At 56.6% G+C, this 20,775-nt stretch overlaps 1 protein-coding gene across 1 annotated transcript in view; it reads right to left on the bottom strand.

The window, feature by feature from the left end:
• Window positions 1-20,775, bottom strand: part of MYH9 (myosin heavy chain 9) — an 88,546-nt gene that overhangs the window by 28,908 nt on the left and 38,863 nt on the right. Inside the window, exons 4-13 of the mRNA XM_059402106.1 lie at window positions 12,323-12,350; window positions 11,432-11,525; window positions 7,330-7,422; window positions 6,860-6,923; window positions 6,233-6,331; window positions 5,728-5,871; window positions 4,641-4,736; window positions 3,478-3,596; window positions 1,631-1,783; window positions 497-670 (exon numbers count right to left, since the gene is read on the bottom strand). Of these exons, the coding sequence (XP_059258089.1) occupies window positions 497-670; window positions 1,631-1,783; window positions 3,478-3,596; window positions 4,641-4,736; window positions 5,728-5,871; window positions 6,233-6,331; window positions 6,860-6,923; window positions 7,330-7,422; window positions 11,432-11,525; window positions 12,323-12,350 (1,064 nt within the window). The remainder of the gene's footprint in view (window positions 1-496; window positions 671-1,630; window positions 1,784-3,477; window positions 3,597-4,640; window positions 4,737-5,727; window positions 5,872-6,232; window positions 6,332-6,859; window positions 6,924-7,329; window positions 7,423-11,431; window positions 11,526-12,322; window positions 12,351-20,775) is intronic.

The following is a 20,775-nucleotide window of genomic DNA, read 5'->3' as shown; positions in this document are numbered from 1 at the left end:
GCTGCTCTCCAGATACTGCTGCCCACCCACAGCCAATGCCAGGGGCCGGCAGCTCTGGTGCAGAGTTAGTCCTAAGGGGAAAGAGCAGATTCAGCACCTGCAACGGAAGCAGCATTCAACACCCTGGCTCTGCCCATGGCCACGGGGCAGAAGCACCTGGGGACAGGATGCTACAGCATAAAAGCACACCTGTTTCTCTAAGACAAAGACAGGTTTGTTGAGCCCACCCCTCAGGTAAACACTGGGTGGTCTCCCGGGACAGAAGACAGAATACTTTGGCACCAGCCACAGCCCCCCACTGGCCGGCAGCCGGGTGAGGCCCCTAGGCACCAGATTCAAGCCCGAGGGCTTATTCCTGCAGGTGGCACCAACACGGAGCGGAACCAGACACAACACCTCTACCCCATGTCAACGAGCAGCGGGAGGCGGGGCATGGGCCCCCCCTCCCTGGAGGGGAGGAGTGACAAGCTGAGGTCAGAGCAGGTCTGGCTCTTACTGGCTTCTCGATGAGGTCGATGCAGGGCTGCAGGTCGAGACCAAAGTCGATGAAGTTCCACTCGATGCCCTCGCGCTGGTACTCCTCCTGCTCCAGGATGAACATGGTGTGGTTGAAGAGCTGCTGCAGCTTCTCGTTGGTGTAGTTGATGCACAGCTGCTCGAACGAGTTCAGCTGCAGGGAGAGAGTGCGACGTCAGCCCAAGCTGCGGCCCCTTGGCGAGGCGTGGGGTGGGAGTTCAGGATGGACCTCCTCTGGCAGCTTGGTGCGGGCCCCCGGGGAGCCCAGACCCGCAGGCGGCCTTCCGTTACCAAACCCAGAGCAGGGGTTCCTCACTACCTGGGGTCCATGGACCTTTCTAGAAGTTTGGTAAAGCCTTTCTCAGAACAGAGTTTGAAAATGAATAAAATAGATAAACTAATGAAAAAGGAAAACAGTTAGGCTGAAATGTAATTATGAAAACTCTGTGCCACACGAACACGTGGTATTTCCTTATTAACAAGCACAAGCTGCGGGCTCCCTGACTTCCAGGAGGCTGAGGAAGACGAGCGGGAAGGACAGCACGTCATCTCCACAAACTGCCGTGGTGTGAAAGCGTCTGCTTCCCCCCGGAGACAGACCCTGAGCCCTGCTAGGACAACTGCGCTTTGTCAATTCTGCTCAATTCCCAATTAAAAGGAATGGCGTCACATCAACGAGATGTTAGTGACAAACAGAGGTAAATCCCCTGCCCACCGCCTCCCTCAGAGTTCACAGTCTCTCTCTGAAACCTGCCCGAGGCTAAGAACCTCTGATCTACCCCAAGTGTCACTTTTCCAGCCAGACCTCAGTCTCCAGGGCCAGACACAAGGTCTCCTCCAACACTCAATTAACAGTTGCTAGAAGAGTCCATCTGAGAAAGCACCTGCCTGTGCAGGCTCCCAGTGCACCCGCCAGAAGGTTTCGTTCTCGCCAGCACTGCCCGGGTGGGGGGTGGGGGGACGGGTGCTTGCTGGAGCTTAAAATACACCCAGCTGATGTGTCCTGTCTCCACGAGAGGGAGGAGCTGGCCCACTCAGACAGCCGTGGGACCGGAGGAGAGAAGACTCCTTGCCAGGGAGCGGGTGGCCCGGAGAGCACGGGAGGGGAGCTCACTTCAAAGATCTCGAAGCCAGCGATGTCCAGGATGCCGATGAAAGAGGCGCCCTGCCTCTTGGTCTTGTCCAGAGCCTTGTTGATGCGCAGCACCAGCCAGCGGAACATTCGCTCGTAGGTGGCCTTGGCCAAGGCCTCGATGGCAAAGTCCGCCTGGGAGGGGACACGCCCAGGGGGACAGAATGTCAGATGCAAGGAGCCTCTAAACCTTGTAACCCTTTGCTCCAGTCAATCCACCTGCACGGCTGTCCCCCAGAGAGACAGCCCTAAGGATAGGAAGAAAAGCTTCGCGCACAAGTAGGGTCATTGCAGCGTTATTTACAATGACCCGAAACTGAAACAATTTAGGTGCCAGACCATGCACGCACAGCATGAAGTACTCAGACATTCGCAAAAAGATAAAGAGGGACATATGGAGGCATCTACAGAAGAAACGGTAAGACGTAGGAGGTCTCCTTCAATGTGAGAGGTGGGGGAATAAGATTGATGGTGAGCCAAGACAGGCCAGGAGTCGGGAACTCTTGAAGCTGTCTGTGCAACGGGCTCATGGGCTCATTACACTCTCTTATTCTGCAAATGCTGGAACAGTCCCACGGTAAAAAAGCCATGGTGACAACTAAGTTTTAGAAAGAAAAAGCCTTGGGACGCCTGAGTGGCTCAGTTGGTTAAGCATCCAACTCTTGATCTCGGCTCAGGTCTCAATCTCAGTGTCTTGAGTTCAAGTCCTGCGTTGGGCTCCACACTGGGCATGGAGCCTACTTAAAATAAATAAAATAAAAATAAAAATTAAAAAAAAGAAAGAAAAGAAAAAACCTTGCAGGAAATAAAAAGCTGCCCAATACTTGTCACTGACTAGGACTGTGACAATTTTTTTTCTTTATCTAGATTTTCCTGTATTTTCTGAATCTTTTTTTTTTTTTTTAAATTTTATTTATTTATTTGACAGAGATCACAAATAGGCAGAGAGGCAGGCAGAGAGAGGAAGGGAAGTAGGCTCCCTGCTGAGCAGAGAGCCCGACGCGGGGCTCCATCCCAGGACGCTGGGTTCATGACCTGAGCCGAAGGAAGAAGCTTTAACCCACTGAGCCACCCAGGCACCCCTGTATTTTCAGAATCTTAAGCATTCATACAATAGTTTCATAACAGAAAAAAATAAAGGTTCTTTAGTTATTAGGGAAATGCAGTTGGTACTAATTGTGCAAGTTATCTTTTGAAATCAACGTTCCTTGCTATGGTAGGACGGCTGAAAAAGGACTCACAAATGTGAACTTTGAAGTATTTTTGAAAGGTAGGGTACAGCACCTTAGAGCCCCCCCATCGCCAGTGGCAACAGAGGGGCCTGGCTGGGGAGGGATCCCAGCTCCTGGGGGAGGCAGGCCCGCCCATGTGGCACAGCCAAGGGAAGACGCTGCTGTCTCTCACCATGAGACAGCAGACTGTGGGGAGAGAGCTGCTTGGCACGGGCTTCGAGGGCGGTGGGTGCTGCCGTCCCGGCACCAGAATGAGTTATGCTAGGAAACAGCGAGTTTCCCCTTCACTCTACACCAGAACAGGACGAGCCTCCACACTCACCAATCAGTCCCCATGTCGACTCCATGCAAAGGAGCACAACATACCCATGGCCGTTCCTAAGCCAGGGGCCTGGGGCAGCATCTTGACTCCCTGGACCAGTTTTCTCATGTTCTCGCTGGGGGTCAACACCACCCTATTCCCTGAACTGCTGGGAGGACTGAATGAGGGACCCAGGCAAGGTGCCCATCACAGCAGTGGCCCAGACCGGGCCCCAAACCAGCCACCACAGCAACCCTGCCAGGAAAACAGCCCGCACCCCCGGCCCGAGGGCCTACCTGCTCCTTCGTCTGTGCCTTCTGGACGTAGTCCCGGCCCACCTTGATGCGTGGGGTGAGGATTCCTCTGGTGAAATCCGTCACGTTGATACCCAAGAGGTGGGACACTTTCTGGGCAGCTGCGATTTTTCAAAGAGTAAGGAAGGGAGGGGTGAGAAGTTTTAATTAAACCCAAGAGAATGAGTCCCTGTGCTCAACCGAGAGGCGGTAACTGAGCGATCATTACCAGGACAACTGGCTCTGGGCCCTTCTTCAGCCCCGCGCATGACGCCTAGGTCTCCCCTCAGACCCCGTGGTCACGGCCCCTCCTCACAGGGGGCCTGGGGCCGGTTCCTCTGCACAATCCTGGCCACACAATGAGTGTGGAAGTGGGTCCTACCCGCAAATAGGACTTGGAGGAGCAGCCCCCCACCCCAGCCCCGGTGCTAGGGGGTGCAACAGCATACATTCCCTGGGAACATCTCTTACAATCCAAACACACATGTGTTACGTTTTCTCAGAAGCCCCAAGAAGGGCACCTGAGGGCTGACAGCTTAAATGGGGTCATTTGCAGTGACTCAGGGGATGGCAGTGGCGGAGGAACAGATGTGAGGACGGCAGCGGTCGGTTGTCCTGACGTGTTCAGGGGAAAGGCAGCAGGAGACGGAGCGAGAGCAGAAATCATGGTTTTACTGACTGGGACAACCGGTTTGGCCTCCAGAACGACGGAGGGAAACCCTGGTCCACATGACCAAGGGCTTTTCCAGCTCCTTCTGAGGCTTACTCCCTGAGGATATGCCAGGGTGACATTTGTATTTTCTTAAAAGAAAGAAAGACAGATAGATAGATAGATAGATACAGAGCATGGGGCGCCTGGGTGGCTCAGTCAGTTAAGCGCCTGCCTTTGGCTCAGGTCATGATCCCGGGGCCCGGGGATGGAGGGCTCCCTGCTCAGGAGGGAGGACTCTGCCTCTCCCTCTGCCTCAGCCCTCCCCCTACTTCATGCTCTGTCAAATAAAAAGTTAAAATCTTAAAAAAAAAAAAAAAAAAAAAAAGCGACAGCCAGCCATAAATATACATGTAATGTGTATTTAGTTTGGCTGGAATTCCTAAGGCTTCTTTCAAGCAAATCCAAACCCAGATCGCGGGCCCTGTGTTCCAGGTGTCGGAACCATGGGCATTACCTGTGTTGTCGGGCATGGACGCCTGGTCCGTGTTGCGTTCCTTCTTGAAGACGATGTTGCCGAGCTGAAGGACGCCCGAGATGACTCGCAGCAAGCCTTTAGGGGACAATCAAAGCAGCTCAGAACCGGGAACGGAGTGGCTAGAATAAGCCCCTGGGTGGGGCCAGTCCCTCCCCTAGGAGCCCCTGAAGAGGACAAGCCACGAGGTGGGCCCCACCACACTGGAGAGACAGACCTTGGCTTTGGCAGCCCTAATGCTTAGACCCAAGCTCTGTTAAAATTCCCAAAACTGGGGTGCCTGGGTGGCTCAGTTGGTTAGGTGGCTGCCTTCAGCTCAGGTCATGATCCCAGGGTCCTAGAGTCGAGCCCCACATTGGGCTCCCTGCTCAGCGGGGAGCCTGCTTCTCCCTCTCCCTCCGCCTGCTGGTCTCCCTACTTGTGCTCTCTCTGTGTCAAATAAACAAAAACTCTTAAAAACAAAACAAAACGAAACAAAACCTCCCCAAACTTCTAAATCTGGACCAAGAACATGCCTCTGGCCTCAGGGCCCACTGCCTAGTTTTATAAATGAAGTTCTATCAGACAAGACCATGCCCACCATTTACATACTGTCTGTGGCTGAGCCAAGGTGGCTCCAACCCTCATGCCAGAGAACAGGGTGTACTCTCCCTCTCCCCCAATCTTTCGAAAATAAAGCCACAGGCCTCTTTATCCTCCTCCTGAGGAAACAGGAAGGCACAAGCATGTCCCACCCCTCGCCAATGCAAAGATCCCAGCCCTGGCCCCTTCCCATACCCCACAACACAAAGCAAGAATGGAGACAACCCCAGCCCTGAGCAGCTGAGCGCCTGGCCCTATTCCCCTGGGCACAAATGCCTGTGGGGCTGCTGGGAGCAAACAACCCTAATACTCAAGCCTGAGGTACCATTTTCCCACAATCTCAAGACCTTCCTCCCGGCCTCTACAGGACTTCCTCAGACTCCGAGCCAATGGGAAGCTCTCCCCAGGCCTCCCAACGCCTCCAAGGGTGTGTGATGAGCAGCCCCCCGCCTCCCCTCCTTCAGCCACAGGAGGCCCAGTTCTGTACCCATTTGTTCCTCTTCGGGGATGCCCATAATCCTCATGGCCTCCATGGTCTCCTGGAACATGTCCTTGTCCTGCTGCCCGGGGATGGTGACGTGCCCATTGGACAGGAAGCGGTATTTGTTGTACGGCTCCAACAGGAGGTCGGCTGAGAGGGATGGAGGGCAAATGCAGGTCGGGGAGGTGCCATATCCAGTGCTCTAGGCTGCACTGTGACTGCCAAAGTGTGGGACAATGGGAAGCAGCCCTCAAGGCCTGAGACGGCCCAGAACTGCAGAGTAGCCAGGAATGTTTTCCCCTTAGCATGTGAGACTGCCCTCCACAGAGCCTCGGAAAGCGCCGGGGCCCGGTGACTCACAGAGCCAGACTCAACTGCCCTGGCGTTTCTCTGGCATGGTTAGAACAGAAGGCCAAGGCCTTGCGAGGTGATGTTTCCATTCCCCACCTGGAAGGTGCAGCCTGACAGGGGCCGGCAGCCCACAGGCCAGGCCACTGGGCCCACTACTCACTCTTGAGATGCTCTCCAGCCCCGGACAGGAGGTAGTAGAAGATGTGGAAGGTCCGCTCCTCCTTGGCTTGGCGGATGGCACGCGACTTCTCCAAGAGATCTTTGCAAACATTAAGGAACTGTGCATGCAGCAGAGAAGGCACTTTCCCTATCCTGGCCAAAAGCAACTGAACCTGAGCAGGTGGCAAATGGCAAAATAAAACCAACTACCTGGCTCTCTCCTTTGAGGGGTACGGCCTGTTGAGCAGCAGATCTCACACTCACAGCCCTGTCTTTGAGGAGCCCCCTCTCACACAGGGATGGAGAACAGGACACTGTCGCCAGCAAGGCTGGAATGCCCATGCCAGGGAGAAATCGAGTACCACCTGCTCAGACTCCACCCCTCCAGGAACCACACTGGACGGTCTTTGTCATCCCATTCTTTTCAAGACTCAACTTTGTCTGGCTACTAAAGAACCACCCAAGTTCAGGGTCCGGGGTTCAATGAGCTGCTCACAGCACTCCTCCCAACACTATAGGTGAGGCGCCCCAAAAGGCCCATAATAAGGGGTAGCTGCCGAAGCAGCTGCTGTCCACCAGCGACTCGTCTCCTCCCGCCCGGACCCCGGCTGCAATTAACCAAGGATACAAGTCTCAATGTTGGCTCCAACGATATAGCCATTGACATCAAAGTTGATGCGAATGAATTTGCCCTAAGGAAGGCAGAGGAAGTGATCAGAGGCCCCCCACCTACAGCCTAAGGGACAAAAGCAAGAGACTGCCCACTTGGGAGGCCAGGGGCCCTGTGCCCACACTGCCTGAGTACTCCGGACTCAGAGGGCCAGGACTCCGTCGAGAGGCGCCCACGCCCCTTCACTGAGGCAGACGAGTGTCCCCCACTCCTTGAGCCGGCCCCAGCTTCTAACGGGCTGTGGGCTACAGGGACAACTGGTGGGACCAGCAGGTAATCCCCTACTCTCCCCCACTGGCCTTCTGCCACCGGGCTGAAGAAGCCACGTATGCAGAGCTACACCAACTGGAGGGCAACAGGCCACAAGGTGACATGCACCGAGCTCTGGATGGGAGCCCAGGCCCCGCAAGCTGGACACCACTACTCACAAATCGTGAGGAGTTGTCATTCTTCACCGTCTTGGCATTCCCGAAGGCCTCCAGGATGGGGTTGGCTTGCAGCAGCTGCCGCTCCAACTCGCCCTAGAAGGGAACCCGGAGGGGCAGTGAAGGTCGCGCAGCAGCTTGGGCTGCCAAACCTGCTCCGCCAGGCAGCGGAGGACAGCGGCAGAGCCATGTCGACACGCCCATGGTGCCAGGAACGGAAGCTTCCAGACGGGCTCTGGCCACGCCAGCCTTGGCCTGGCCCGTGTCACTCGGGAGCAACCTTCCCACCAGGCCTTTGGAAACCTTCAATGGTTCGGACTTACTTCCCAGGACCGCCCAACCTATGTCCCTAGAAAGGGAAGGTGGGTGGCTCTCCCCGCTGTCAAGAGCCTGGGACAACAGCCCAGACCAACTGTGGAGGACACCTTGGGAAGCAGCACTGAGAACCAAGGAGAGGCGCCATTTCTCAGGGACAGAGTCCCCACCCTCTAGGTACAAGGGCTTCTCTCTGCCCTCCGTGTCTCTAAGCCCCACCTGAGACCCAACAACATTTTTTTTCCTTTTCACAGGACAAGGAGATACGAACTCATTTCATCTGTGTCCTAACACACACTGCATTTTCCTCGCTGGACCCTGTCCCGCCAACCCCAAGCCAGCAGCCGGCATGTCAGGTGTCTGAGCTGGGGGTCAACAAGGCCCACGCTGGGTCCCAAACTGCTTATCAAGAACACTGATGAACTCTACCTGTGGTCTCATGGGACGCAGCGGATGACAAAACACCCCCTTAGGCCTTCTTAACCTTGGGTCCTCCTGAGTCTCAGGTTAGGCAAAACCGGGTGGCCCCATTTCACAAAAGAGAAAACGCAGGTCAAGGGAGCAGACATGATTTACCCGAGGTCACCCAGCACTCAATCCGCAAAGCAGGTACTGACTCGCACCTATCCGTCACCGCCACATCTCCCGCCCCGCCGCAGCCCTGCATGGAACCCTGTTGGGTTCCATCAATTCTGGAAGCGGCCATCACCTTCTGAGCAGACCAGGTAATAACTGACACTGGCCGAGAAGAATTCGGCTCTCATTCACCTTACTACCTGGGCTCTCTCTAGGGGGAAAGAACATCACACGGGGCCAGGCCGGCTTTTGTATCTATTAGCGAGGCTGGACTCAAGCCAGGATTTTCCGGGAACGGCTGCCTGTGAGTGATGAAAGGGAAAACTGGTAGTAGCAGGAGCTCCCAGGAGAGTCGTGAGGTTCGGGCACACCTGCTGCAGAGAAGGCGCGTCTGCAGAACCCCGAGCCAGCGCTGGAAGCCCACCAGAGGCGGGAAGGGGCCCGAGGAGGCCCTCTTCCTCCAACAGCCATCCTTGGCTGGGGCTCCCCCCAAGGGCTCGGGAGCCTTCTGTTTTCACGCCACAGAGATGAGTAAAGGAAGGTCAGCAGAGCCACATAGAGGGGCAGGGGTCGAAGCCACTGGACACACCATTCGTGTGTGCTTGGCACCAGCAGTCCCAGGACGTGCCCCCAACCCCAACGCCCCAAATGGGCTGGGAGGGGCCTGCGAAGCCAGGTTTGGATGAGCACTGCTCCCCCACCCACTAGAACGTTCCTCTCAAAGCACAGGCTAGGCTGCCAAGCTGGCTGAGCCACTCCCATTCCTGTTTCCGTGGATGGATGGGAGCGTGGTCCCCACCAGAGCTCGCCGCCGCCAGCCCCGACTTGGAAGCAAAGCTGAGGTCTCTGTTTTGGGACCGCACGCTGTTGCTGTGGAACATGGGCCGCCGGGCCAAGTAGGGAACAGCCGCTCTGGAGGCCAGAGCCAGGCTCCATGCACACAACGGGGAGGGCTAACGTCTGGGCTCTTCTTTACTGACCCACACCTGGGCACAGAAAAGACCTCTATTTTTCAGCAGTATTTGCATACAATGACAGGAGGAGGTCCTGCTGGTAGTCTATACTGCTCTAAGATTTGGAATCACCCATATGGATTCTGAAGGGCTTCACTGGGTGGTGTTTCTGCCAGGGCTTCCAACTAGTGTATAAAAAACAGAGGGAGAAAGAGGAGGAGGGGCCAAAGGTCACTGCTCAGGCTATGGAGGTCTAACTGGAAAGTCCCTTCCCCAAGCTGCACCTTACCAGCCTGGGTGAAGTCTGGGACATTCCAGGGGGCAGTCCTGGGACAAGTGACCGAGTCACTGCAAGGGACAGCTCTGGCCCACTGTATGCTGTGACAGGCTCCAGAACACAAGAGCCATAAACCAAGTTCAAGCATCTCATGCCCCAGCTGCGTATGGAAAATCACTGTACGGCTTTGAGCAAGGCAATCAACCCAACTGTCTGTGGCTTTTACAACGGAGGGCCTGAGCAATAATCGGAAGCCAGAGGCAACCCATTCAGTCTCTCCAGCCAGGGACAGAGTGCCCGTCACGCACTACGACCTGAGACATAGGATGTGACAAGCTATCACTTATCACCCCACCCCCAGCACATGTCGTCTCTGAGCAGAGTGCCCCGGCCCTGCAGCTTAGGCACATGGGTCTCTGTTCTTGCTCTGTCTCCCATCCTCCAGGGTAGGGACTCCAAGGTCACCCTCCAGAGACCCAGGCTCATACTACGCATTCAACAAATAGCTGGAAGCTGGATTTTACTGTAAATTCAGAGACGGGAAACCACAGCTAGAGGACTCCCAACCTCACAGTTCTGTGTTTAAGAATGGAAAATGGGGGTTGGAGAGAAGGAGCGAGAAAAACTTTATTAGTTTCTAAATATAACTCCTGAGGCCCCACAGAAAAAGATTCAGAATGTCTTGAGAAGTCTGGCACATGAAAAGTTACTTTTGGTGCGATTCCAGAAGACTGTACTCATTAGGACATTTCTGCAGGACACACCCCAGGTCTGCATGCAAAGGGACACACACCACTACTTACTGACACACGCTGCACACAACTCCCCAGTAATGGGGAGCCACGGACACGGCGCAGGTCCCCCCGATGGCTTGAGGGGACACCTTGGGCACTTAGATTGCACAAGGAAGCTTAAGAGTGTGTGCTTGAGAGAGAGAGAGAGAGAGAGCACCACACGGGCATGCTGAAGACGGGATCACCCCCAACCCGGGGAAGCTCCAATGTGGGGGGCCTTCCAGGCGTGGCTCCTGACCGGCACAGGGGCGGCAGTGGGGGGCCAGCCATCCCCATCTGGTCCGGACGCCAAAGGCGCGGGGCTCTGGGGGAGCGGATGCCCATTCCACTGCGCCTCAGTCAGGGCTCGGCATGGAGCCTCACGGCTGCCGTGCTCACGGGAGAGCTCGGGGCCCAGCCACCGTTTGTGAGAAGAGCTTCGGAGACGCAGCCCCGTACCCCCGCTCTGCAGGAGCAGACATTTGAGAGTGCACAAGAGGTCACCGTGTGTCACACCCCGCCCCTTCTCCCAAGACAGTCAGTGAGCCGAGCCTAAGAGAACAGGTCTAGCTGCAGAAAGTGACAATGGTGTGGAGTGAAAAGCTGCTCAGAAAAAAAAAAAAAATACATAATCCAAGGGCACACGATGGGCAGAACACGCATTCCCGGTGCAGAACGTGCAGTAAACGTGCAAGGCTCACCTAGCGAGGACACTGCTGAGTTCGACCAAAATCCATCAAGAGGAAGGGGGAAAAAAAGGGAAGTGAGATGACTTGCCGGTTGCCCTTCCTCTCTTCCCTGGGGGACTGTCCACCCAGAGGCATCTCAACAGCGGGGAAAAGCGGCGGGGACTCAAAAGCAGGCCTGCCCGAGAGGCTGCAGGTCTCCATCAACTTGAGAACCAAATTTTGGCATCTCTCTTCCGACCTCAGGGGCGGAGGCCCAACAGCCATTAGCTGCCGACACGAGGAGCATTGGCTTTGCAAAACCCTGTGGTCTCCCGTTTCCACAGCAACTCGGAAAGTTAGGAGGCTGGGGGAGAAGCGGACTGGCTACCACCGGGCCCACTCCTGGGATGGCCAAGCTGCAGCCGCCACGAGAGTGGGTCCGGCCTCTGCTCCGATCCCCGAAATGCTCCAAACCACGGATCACTAAAGGCTCTTCCTTGGGAAGATCAGGTGCTTCCGTGGGAGGAGACGGCCCGCACTCACCTGGTCCTTCTTGCTCTTGTGTGAGGAGGCCACGTGAGCCAGATACTGAATGACCTTCTTGGTGTTCTCTGTCTTGCCGGCTCCAGACTCACCCCTGCCAAGAGAAGCAAGAAAGTTCTCAGGGGAGAAATGGCCAAATCCCTGAAGTCCATCCCATTCCCAACGCACCCTCCACCGCCCCCAACTCAGTTGGGTGTCAATGAGGGACCCAACCCTAGTGGCAGAAAACGGGAAGATGCAGGTAAGTGCTAAGCTCCAGAATCCTCACTCTGGCTGCTTCCCATGGCTCTCTGGAGGCCGGAGAGCAAGCAGGACATTCGTACACACTGCCTGCCCTGGTCACTTGGCAGCCTTTGTGTCCAAAAGTCTCCAGCATCAGTTTTAGGCAGCTGTTGACTCAGAGGTCAAAGGCACTTATGCATGTCCCTTCGAAACCACTTGGAGGAATGTTCTGTACCATCAAGTCCCCCAGCAGGCAACGGGGCTTATTTATCTCCTTGTTAAGTTCAGAGGACCCAGGCGAGCAGCCCCGGTGCCTACAGCAGAGCAGGTTGAGAAAGCCACCCTTCCAAGCCAAAAGGAACGAGCTCTGGAGGGGCCAATCCGTTCCCAACCCTGCTTTGTTGAGGACTCATGTCCCTCTCTGTTACGAACCTCCCCACACTCTACACAGGCTTCTCTGAAGAGGGCGAGTCAGTCTTTGGCCTAAAATAAAGCTTCCCCGGGCCATGGGGCTGCCAGCAGCTAACCTACTCCCTTAGGGCCCATCCCTTGGGGAAGGGTGGGGCTGGACTAGGAATATTCTCTGCCAGCCCGGGTTTCGGGAGGAGACCTCCGAGACAGAAGACACTGGGGTGACACGAGCCCCACTCCCCAGACAGAAACACTTACGTGCACAGAATGGACTGGTCCTCTCGGTCTGAAACAAAGGAAACATCCAGGTTAACTTCTGCTCGAGGCAGAAGCCTCCCCATCGGGCTTCTGAAAAGCTGCCCGTTTCACAGGAGCAGAAACCCCGGCCTGCTGCCCTCGCGGGGGCCCCGCACACACCAGCCGCCCACACCGACCCAGGGCCTTGCTGGACAAGGGACAGGCACAGGTGCCCGGAGCTCAGACTGCCCACCCTGGTGGCCTGCCCCGCCCCTGGGAGACCACCTTGGGGAAAGCTCCCCAAGAGTCTGCAGGGGCTGAGGGGAACCTGCCCTGATGCTCGGAACACGGGGTGCGGGCTGACAGAGAGAAGGCCCGTGCGGGTGCGGGAAACACCGTCCGTCCCTGTGTAAACAAGGGACGCTGGCTCAGTGGCTGGTGAGGGCTGAGCAGACAGGGCTGGCCTTGCCGCAGGACAGCCCCGGGGTCCCGCACTGCCGCCGCCACCACCGCGACGTGTGTAGGCCCGGGTTCCTGGAGCCCCAGGACCCCTGTGGCGGGGAGAGGCCCCGTGTGGCATCTGGTAGGTGGGGGGTGCTCCATGCCGCCCGTCTGGGGAGGAACAGAAGCCTGTCAGCGCCACAGCCTCTGACCAGTCTCCGTGACAACTTGGGTCTCGAGGCCTGGCTGTCAGGAACCTTCGGCAACAGTCTCCAGCTGTGACCCTGTCGGCAAGGACCGACACAAACAACGCAGTCCCCTCGCGCTGGAAGAATGGCAGCATCCACGCTTCGGAAAGCTAAGGCTGACGGAGATGCCCGCAGATGTGTGAGCGGACCTGGGTGAACGCGGGAGGCCCGCTTTCAAGCAGTAACTGCGAAGACAAACTCACTTTCACCCTCTTCACCCTCCCCCGTGTAATACCCACAACTCCCTGAGGTCAAACCAGCCAAACCCAGGACCAGGCTACTTACTAACATCTGAGCTGCAGGGAGGCGCTTCCTCCCCGCCACCCCAAAGACTTTATTTGTCAGAGAGGGAGAGAGAGAGAGAGAGAGAACGCGAGCAAGAACAAGCACGGTAAACGGCAGGCCGAGATGGAGAAGCAGGCTCCCCGCTGAGCAAGGACCTGCATGCAGGACTCGATCCCAGGACCCGAGCCGAAGGCAGACGCCCACCTGACCGAGCCACCCAGGAGTCCCATGGTGAGGTTATTTCAATCCCAACTCTGGGTATCCTTATCCATAAAATAAATATGCTACTGGTTCCCTGGCAGGATTAGCTCAGAAACCAGAAATAACAGATGAAGTGGGCCTGGCAAGTCAAGAGAATGAATTCCACAAATGGCTGCTATTTAGTTGTCTATTGTAAAGTCACCATGCTGGGTGGTGGTGGGACTGCCAGGGCAGTGGGATACTAGTCAAGGACTAACAGAGGAGTACTAGCTGAGGACTACCAGTCGAGCATTAATATGGGACTACCAATAATGGAGCAGCACTAGGCAAAGAGTAATAGAGAACTACTAGTCGAGCAGTAATAGAGTACTAGTCAATCAGCAGTAGAGGACTACTAGCTAATGGAGTTCTAGCTGAGGAGTAACAGAGGAGTACTAAGCAAGGAATAATAAAAGACTACTAGTCAAGCAGTAACAGGAGTACTAGTCGAGCAGTAATAGAGGAGTACTAGGCAAGGAGTAGAGGACTACCAGTGGGAGAGTAACAGAGGACTACTAGCTGAGGAGTAACAGAAGAGTACTAGCTGAGGAATAATGGAGGAGTACTAGCTGAGGAGTAATAGAAGACTACTAGTCAAGCAGTAACAGAGGACTACTAGAATAGGAGTAACAGAGCCCTACTAGTCGAGCGGTAACAGAAGAGTACTAGCAGAGGAGTAGCGGAGGAGGATCAGCCCGTTTTCCGCGGCGGCACCGCACAGAACGCTGGTGATCTGAAGGACATGCTCACTGGCTGCCGCCGGCCGGCCAGGGCCCCGCAGCATGGGGCAATGGGGAGGGACTCATGGCTTCCTGTGCGCAGGGCCTCGAGAGAGGATTTACTGTTCAACACCGACAGACACCCCTCATCTAGGTCATCTGCCCCTTCACCGGGAGGGCCTCCAACGTGCCCCTCTCTGCGAGCTCGCAGGGCAGGGCATTTGCCACCATCTCTCTTCCCCTGACTCCGGGTCACTCTGGAGGGAAAGAGGACATCCGGACAAAAAGAGGCAAAAGCAAGCCTCACACTCCGCATGAGCGTAGCTGCCCCCGCCCTCCTCAGCAGCCCTCCCTCTAGCCCCCAAAGAACTCAACTGGGGGCGGGGGGACAGCTGTGCAAGGGAACTCAGCCAGGCACCTCCGTGCACACACCCCACACCCGGGGCACCACCGCGGACCTGCTCAGAGCAGGCCCCGGTCAGCAACCCCGCTGCCCACTGGCCTCTCAACCTTCCCACAAAGCAATATCCTTCAAGACCCTGCGCGGGGGCGGGAGGAACCCCCACTGACTCTCCTCAGACAGATGGCACTGGGAGGCGCTGGGGGTACAGGGCTGGGGAAGACAGGGCCGTTTCCATCGCTTGCCCCCCACAGTCAGTGTGGCGACCAGCAAGGTCTGAAGCGAGCAGGGCTGTGATCCCCGGCCCCCGCCCCCCCCCGCCCCTCCTCTTGGGCCGGCCCCAGCTGCGGGCACGTTTAGTCACCGCTCCACAAGCGGGCAAGAATGTACCTGCGCGTGCTGGCAAGCCTAAGGCAGCAGCAGCCGACGCTACCATAAAAGGAAACATTCCCATCCCTTCCAGAAGGAACCGTTTTCCCAGGGCTGTCCAGGCCCCGTCCCTGGGATGGCTGGAATTCCTCTAATTGTGTGAGGAGGAGTCAGATGCTGGATTGCTGAACAACAGGAAGCAGCAGAGCCCACAAACACACACACACACACACACACACGGGGGGGCACGCGTGCACAGGCGCACGTGTGCAGACACATGCACACAGACGGACAAGCTGCGTGGGATACACGTGGCCATGCAGAGATACACGTACATGCATGGACACAGATGCACACAAGTACATGTACACAGATGTGAGCATGCACACGCATGCACAGACACACGTCTCTGGGCACGCACACAGTCGCACATACAGCTGTGTGCGTGAGTACACACACAGAGGCCTGCACACACTTCCATTTCCAATCCTAGCCCCAAACTCTATGCAACCTCCATCCGCTCCATCCAGTCCTTCCTCTCCTGACCTTTCACCTCCAATCCCTGAAGCACCAGGGTCAGCACAGACTCCAAGGGAACACGCCCATACTTGCATTTTACACCAGAATACTCTTCTGGGCAAATATTTCTGCAGAGGAAAACCGATGGAGGCCCCTCTCATTTCCTCAGCTCTTGACCACCTGGTACCCCAATTCTACCTGCCTGCAGTGAAGAACACCGTGACCCCGTAAGTCTGGAAAGGTCTTCCCAATTCTTACAGTGGGTCTGGGCCTGTTACCCTGTGGCTCACAGTAACCCAAGGCAGCAGACAAGGCAGGCACTGTCCCTGGTTCGCGTGTGTGTCTTCTCCCAGCACTTCTGGATTTGTCCCTGAGCTCAGAAGCATCTGTTCTAGGTACTGGGATGGTTAAAATTCTCAGCAACCAGGTAGGTTTCTGCCTGACTCAGTTTACTCTGCCACACCCCCACTGCATTCCAGCAGGGACCCTCCCTCAGCCTTCCTCACACAGTCACCTTGCTGCACACACAGACACGCCAGAGTTCAGCCCGCTCTGTTCTGACTGAAGTCCTTATTTGGGCCTATAAGGACTGAAAGCTTATTTGAAAAGCCCCTTCCTTCCAGCACACCAGGAGAGAGCCAGCTAAACAGGAACCCCATGGTCCAGAACCATGGGAGTGCACCCAGCAGAGACAATCCAGTTCTGGGAAACAGGCTCTTTGCAGGGATGAAGGCATCAGCCTGACTGCAGTCCCTGAGTCCCCGCCTTCCCCGTCCCTAACTTGGTGGGAGTTGGGTAGAGAGAGGCCTATGAATCTCTTTATCATGGTTTTTCACTGGAAGCAGCAGCCTTCCCTCAGATAACAGAAGACAAATACCAGAGCTGCCTGGGTGGTGGAGACAGGGCTCGTCAGAGCACACTTCAGATGACCACTGTCCAGGGGTTTGGAGCGGTGACAGAAGGAAGGGGCCAGGGTTCTGATTTCCGCTCTGTACTCCCCTTGGAGATGACTGGCCCCGTGACCTCTCAGAATCAGAGGCCAGGGCCTCACCAGCAGAGCTGCTCCAAGGACTGAAAGACATCAGGGCCTGAAGCACATGGTACAGCACAGGCCCCTGAAAACACTGTCCTTAACAACCCCAGGCCCTTTGCACCTCCAGAGTTCTCCACTGTGCACCCTTCACAGAACAACAAAAAGGTTTTAAGTTACATCTTCAGTGATGAGGCCATCCCCTCTTCTGTTTTTATTTTAAACCCCAAATGCCCCAAGACTTTCAGAACTGATACACACATCCAATGCAGACACGTGACTCCAGCCAGCTCCGGAAGGCCAGCTCAGGTATGAGGAGGGGAAACCCGACCCCAGGTATCTCACCCCAGGTAGAGACTTACGCTAAGGGCTTTATTTATCGCTCACTTCCTCAGCAAGAGGAGCTGCCAATTCTTGTCCATAAAAGGCCACAAGGCTTGCAGGGTGGTGACATCAGCCCCGACAGGAAGTACAGAAGGAAGAGACTGGGCCTGGTCCACCACCAGCCGCTGCTAGGACTGACTCATCAAATGCTCACTGAGATAAGGCCTCCTGGGGTTCCTGAGAGGCTGCTCTTGGGGTCACACCTGGAATAGCACCCTGCCCCCAGGACCCCTCTTCAGGTCAACCATGCCTTTTGAGCAATGGACATGGGCCAAGAAAAAAGCAAAGCCAATGGCAGGTTCAGGTTGGATGACTCACCCATGTGGGGTGACCCATGACACACAGGCCTCAACCTTCCACCACCCTGGGGTCACTCACTGTGTGAACCCTGCTCCCCGTCGCCTCGCACAGGAAGCATCGGGCTGCCCAGGGCCCATTCCTAGACTCCGGGGGTTAGTTCTCTTCAGACCCCCACAAGTGTCAGGGTCTTGTGGGCCAAAATGCAAAAGCCTTTCACCAAGTTTGAAATGTGGAGAGACCTGTGAGTTCAAGCTCAGAATCTGGAGCTGGGAAGGCCCCGGGCCACCAGCAGGCCTGCTCTGGTGCTGTGGAGAAGGAGCCGGCCACTCTCTCAGGAAGTGTTCTGGGGGCCCTGCAAACTCATGCAGGGCTTTCCCCAAGGCCAGCCCCCTTCACGAGCGTGGGTTACAGGTGCTTGGGAGGCAAGTCGAGGGGTGAGAAAGCAGGTGGACTGAAGCCCCGTGTCAGCACAGGCTCAGGGCCCCCAGTGTCCCGGGGCCTCAGGCAGCCCGCCCACCGGGCCACCCAACCCGCCAGTGGCTCCCAAGCACACTGTGTGGTTGCTGGCTCTGTTCTTTCTGTGGCACAAAGTTGGCCCCAGACCAGGGAGGTGCCAGATCAGCAGCCTCCCCAACCAGCAAGCAGCCAGCCTTGACCCTGTGTCTCCTCCCACAACCCCCCCAACAGGTGAGGCCGTGTCTGAACCCCGCTGAGGAGGCCCACGGCTCTCACTGCAGGAGGCCGAGAACGGGCGCCTCCCCCATCAGGCACCCTCGATAATTAGAAGCCCCAGGGATGGCACTTAACTCTCATTATGGCAAAGGGCAGGCGAGGCCCCAAACCGGCCCTCTCTAGGCTAAAATGCATGCCGCCGCTCACACAGGTGAGCTCCCAGGGCACAGGCAGACCCTCCAGAAACCACTGCGGGCTACTCAGACACCTCGTCCTTGGGCGGGGCTGGTCCTTGGGTGGGGCTGCTGCAGACAGCTCTGACAGGCTGGTCAGGGTGGAGGGAAATTCAAAAGTCACGAGTGAGTGCTGACAGCCCACAGTAAATGCCGCCAGGACACTGGGAGGTCAGCCTGCCTTGCTCTTAAACAGGAATGCAGGAAAATCCCTGCCAGGAGATGAACAGCAATGGCACCAGGAGATGCTTCCTCAAGAAGCCACTGGCTCCAGTCGCCTGGAGAAGGGGCCACCCAACACAGCAAAAAGCATGTTGGTAACTGTTAGGCCAGGCTTTGCTCCTGGGACACGATCTCTGCCCTTGGCTTTCAGCTTAGACCTTGGCCCTACTGTATTTGCCCACCAGCTCAGGGCAGAGAACAGATCTTCATCAAGTCACAAAGCCTGGCTGGAAAGACACCTTGGACCCTGGTCAGCACGGGCTGTCAGCCAACAGAACACCAAGGATCCTCTGAGTTTACTGCAAAGGTGGACTCTGGGCCAACAAGCCTTGGTCAAGACCGAAGGAATTTTACAGAAGCCACTTAGAGAATCCTGCCTTTCACACCTGCAGACTTCAGCTCTCTTCTCTTTAGTTTTAGAACATCAGTCTTGTTCTCATCTGACAGCTTAATTCCAGCAATCAGCCGGGAGAAGGAAAGCAACCCTTTTCTCTTGAGTACACCAACGTTCAGTCCTGACCTCCTGGCACAAGGCTCTGTTGGGAGTCTCGGAGCCAGAACGCAAGAGAACAGGAAAAACGGCTGGTGAGCGGCGTCCACAGGCAGCGGGGAACACGCCCAGGGAGGGTACACGCCCAGGGAGGGTACATGCCCAGGGAGGGTACACGCACAGCTCGTTGCTGCCGTTACAGACTCTGCAGGTGACTTTTGGTTGGTTGGGGTTGGGGGGGCCTCAGAGGGGAGGCGCACAGAGACACAGAGCCATGTTTTCAACCACCCTCAAAATTTCAGGGCTCCAGGAGGGCACTTTATTCTTGTCCGCCACTTTAGGTGGCTCGGAGCAGAGCACAGCAGGCCTACTGGGTTGAATTAAACACCGAACAGAAAAGTAAGCCTAAATAAAGCTGAATCCTTGAAAAGGATCCATGAGCCACTGATTCTTCTTCTAGAAAGATTTTACCGACATGAGACCAACAGACGGGAATACGTTATAATTAAGCAGCCTCATTCTGAGGACAGGGCTTTCCTTGGGGGGCCCCCAAGCAAGCAGCTTCCCGGGATTGGCTCCACTGGGCCCGGGGCTGTGGGTCATAGTGCAACCCCCATCCCAGGTCCCGACCACATGGACAGAGGACCCCTTCAGTGGCGCCAGAAGGCCACCTCCCGAGGGCACGACGTTTTCCTGAAGCCCCACCAAAGCCAGGTCAGCCCCTGGATTCCTGCGGCCCATGGGCCATGGACGAGATGGGACAAGTTGGAGACCGCATCTGCCCACACACGCCCCAGTGCTATGCGGCTGCTGCAGGGAGGCAGATGACAAGCCATTTCCTGTGCGTGCTGCCACCGGGAGCCCCAAGTGTCCCAGGCTACTCCAGGAGGAGAGGAAGGAGCCGCCTGCAGGAAGCACTGGTTATCACCTGCATCCAGCAGACTGGAGCGCGCCGGGAAGAAGGCTGACCTGGGAGGGCAGGGCAGGGTTTGGTCAGGAAGCTGCATTTCCAGACTCGTAGGGCACCTTCCAGACCGCCCTTATTCACTACAGGCCAGCACCGTGCACGAGCCTCGCTCCACCCCTGCAATGACCCTCTGAGTAGGATTCACTATGCCAGGAGGCCAGCAAGGAAAGGAAGGCTCGGGGACAGTGGCCCCAGTCAGGGGGGACGCGACAGAGCCAGGCACCCACCCAAATCCAGGGCGAACCCAGCACACTCTTCTCCGCACAGCTCTGGCTCACAAGACCAGTCATTCCTAAGACCAAGGCTCACAGAGGCCCAGCAAACTGGCGCCAGTGACCTACCGTCGAGGCGCCGCATCACCGTGTCACCAGTCAAAGCCCTGCATGCTCACCCCACAGCCCCCAACCCAGCTCTCCCCCCCCAACCCTTGAGCTCCCTTCCCTGCCCCTCAGGAGCTCTCCAGGGGGCACGATCTTGCCGGGTGGGCCTTGGGGCCCAGCTAAGGACCTCCCTGCCAGCGGTAGGGCCTCTGCAGCCTGAGCCTCCAGGCCACGCGTTCCTGCTCCGGGGAGTTACCCTGTCTGCGGCTTCCTCGGCCGCCTGGCCCGTGAGTATGTTCACAATCATGCTTCACTGCACCCTCGAAGCCCTTCCCCGGGGCCTCACCCATACGGCGCTTTTTAACTCAGAAAGGCCTTGGAAAGCAGCTCCACAGGAGCAAGGGGCAGGGAGAACGCGAAGAGGGAATGAGAGCTGCCAGCCAGCCATCCTCCAAATAGCAGCCCAAGAGCGAGGAGCAACAGTGCCCCTGGGGGACTGGCAGGGCCACCAGGAGACCCTGGCTTCTGGGTCCGACTCTGCAGTCACTAGACAAGTCAGGGACATTTATTTCTGGGCCTATCCCTCCGCCCATGAATAAGAAGGATCACATTCAGATGCAAAGGCAGCATTAGAA

This window comes from Mustela nigripes, chromosome 6 (assembly GCF_022355385.1).
Source record: "Mustela nigripes isolate SB6536 chromosome 6, MUSNIG.SB6536, whole genome shotgun sequence".
NCBI classification, from domain to species: Eukaryota; Metazoa; Chordata; class Mammalia; order Carnivora; family Mustelidae; genus Mustela; species Mustela nigripes.
Note: the sequence above shows the minus strand (reverse complement) of the source record. Positions and strands in the feature narration are given on the sequence as shown.